The following is a 2,640-nucleotide window of genomic DNA, read 5'->3' on the forward strand; positions in this document are numbered from 1 at the left end:
ATTGATGTACGACCACGCTTAAATTCATTTACCCAGTTATAAACCGTTGCTAAGGCAGGGGCAGATGTGCCATGAACTGAGTCCAATTCATTTTTTATCTTTCTCAAGGAGCGCCAAAGTTTAAATTTTCAAACTCCTCGATGAACACTGCTTCAACCCTCGTTGACCATTGTGGGGGTGTTACGGATTTTAATAATTGCACAAATATTACCAATTAATACAGGAATTTATTGCTATTCTATGACAAGCGTCGGAGCAGTAATGGTCGTGAGGTGGCCGAAAGAGGACTGACCTCGGACCTAAACGCAGGTACCTATGTACCTTCTGTACCTTAGAGAGAGATAGCCTATTGCTTTTATTGTCTGTCTTTTCCTAATTCTTCTCGCATTTCCCAGTCTCGAAAATTCTCTCGTGTCGTCCTGTGGAACCTTACTTGACTAGTTATGCTGGCTTAACTATTGCACTATTTAAATACTAAAATTACAAGGTTGCTAGTTAAAAATTCAGAAATAGAAATACTCAGCTGGAATCTCGGGGTCATCCGAGGTAAGTTTATTCCGTTTGTTCGAAATCTGCTTCCGTTCTTGCAACTGGGATTCGTCTTCCGAGATGATGTATGCTGGTTTTAATCTGTCAATTGAGACGTTAGTATCTTTGCCTTTAATGTTGACATTGAAAAATTTTTCAGAGCGATTGTTGACCAAATAAGGACCGTCGTAAGGCATTTGTAGCGATCCTTTTGGCTGATCATGACGAACGAAGACTTGCTCAGATGTCGAGAGGTCTTTAAAAACAAATATTTTTTTCTGACTGTGACGAGTGCCACCGACTGGTCGGAGACTCTGAAAACGACGTCTCATAGCGTTGACGATCTCTGATGTATCTTTCGTGTTGACTTCTTCTGAACGGGAAGTTAGGAATTCTCCAGGTAGGCGAATGCTCTCACCGTAAACGAGTTCAGCTGATGTTGACTTCAAATCCTCTCGCCAGGCTGATCTGATGCCTAAAAGTATGATAGGTAGTACTTCAATCCAATCCTCAGTTTCATGACACTTGATGGATTCTTTCAGCTTTCGGTGTGACCTTTCCACCATGCCGTTGGAAAAGGGATGATATGCTGTCGTCCTTAGATGCTGAGTCCCGAGTAAGTTGTTCAATTCTCGAACAAATTGGGACTCGAATTGACGACCTTGATCGGTAGTAATTCGCAACGGAGTTCCGAATCTTGCAATCCATCCTGACAGAAATTCTCTCCCGACGGTTGCTGCCTCAATGTCTGGGATTGGAAAAGCTTCAGGCCATCGCGAATATCGGTCAACGCAGGTCAAAACATAGCGGGCACTGTTCGAAATGGGCAAAGGACCAACCAAATCTATGTGCACGTGCTCAAATAGTGAATTTGGCGGGAGAAATGAGCCGGTAGGTGATGATACATGTCGAGAGATTTTCGCACGTTGGCAGGGAACACATGCTCGCGCCCAGCGCTAGCAATCAGCTTTGATAGATGGCCAAACATAGCGTTGAGTGAGAAGCTTCGTCGTCGCTTTGATTCCTGGATGCGACAATCGATGCAGCGAGTTGAAAACTACACGACGCCATGGTTTCATCACGAAGGGTCGAGCTACAGAGGTAGAAACATCGCAGTACAGAGTCGTATGCGTCCCTGGAAGTTGAACCTTTTTCAGTTGTAACACAGTTCCTGATTGAAGGAAAGACTGTACCTCTTCATCATTGACTTGAGATCTTGCTAATACTGCAAAATCAACTCCGGTCGCGAGTTCTTCCACCCGAGGGAGACCGTCGGCTATAATGTTTTCCGGACCTGGAATGTGCCTGATGTCCGTTGTGTACTGCCCTATAAAATCCTGGTACCTAAACTGACGAGGTGAGCATTTGTCGCTCTTCTGTTGGAACGCAAAAGTTATCGGCTTGTGATACGTATATACTGCGAAAGATCTGCCTTCCACATTATGTCGAAAATTTTTTATGGCTTTATAAATAGCGAGTAACTCTCGGTCATAGGCACCGTATTTCTGTTCAGCGGTGCTCAACTTCTTCGAGTAATAGGCTAGAGGTTGCCATTCCTTGTTTACAAACTGCTGGAGGGCGGCTCCGATCGCGAAATTCGATGCGTCGGAAAAAATTGCAAGAGGTGCTTTAGGTGCTGGATAAGCTAGGAGCGCAGCTTCTGCTAGACTCTTTTTGCATTCCTCAAAAGCCTGAAGAGCCGTTTCGTTCCGGATAATGCTGCTTCTTCCTTTAATGTTACCTTTTAAAAGCTCGTGCAGGGGAGCTTGTTGTATCGCTGCTCTAGGTATGCAACGTCTGCTGAAGTTCACGGTGCCTTGGAAACGTCGGAGTTCTTTTGCTGTGTTCGGCTGTGGGTACTTCAGGATTGCTTCTACCTTTTCCAGAAGAGGTTTGATTCCATGTTCCGAAACCTCGAACCCCAGGAATTTTACCGTAGAAACTCCCCAAATGCATTTCGCAGGATTGATCACAAGAAAACCTCTCGCACGCGCTGCCTGTGTTCCTCCTCATCAGATGACGCAATTAGAACATCGTCTATGTACGAGAAGACGTAATCTAGGCCACGAAGAACTTCGTCGAGAAAACGTTGACAAGTTTGTGCCGCATTAC

At 44.9% G+C, this 2,640-nt stretch overlaps 1 protein-coding gene across 1 annotated transcript; it reads right to left on the minus strand.

Moving 5' to 3' along the window:
• Positions 1-503: 503 nt before the first annotated feature.
• Positions 504-1,470, minus strand: LOC117178485 (protein NYNRIN-like). The gene is made up of 2 exons (XM_033369915.1): positions 1,434-1,470; positions 504-1,372 (listed from the first exon to the last, which is right to left on the minus strand). The coding sequence occupies exons 1-2, from the start codon at positions 1,468-1,470 to the stop codon at positions 504-506; spliced, it is 906 nt and encodes a 301-aa protein (XP_033225806.1).
• Between the last annotated feature and the right edge of the window lie 1,170 nt (positions 1,471-2,640).

The sequence above is a fragment of the Belonocnema kinseyi genome, chromosome 1, assembly GCF_010883055.1.
Source record: "Belonocnema kinseyi isolate 2016_QV_RU_SX_M_011 chromosome 1, B_treatae_v1, whole genome shotgun sequence".
NCBI classification, from domain to species: Eukaryota; Metazoa; Arthropoda; class Insecta; order Hymenoptera; family Cynipidae; genus Belonocnema; species Belonocnema kinseyi.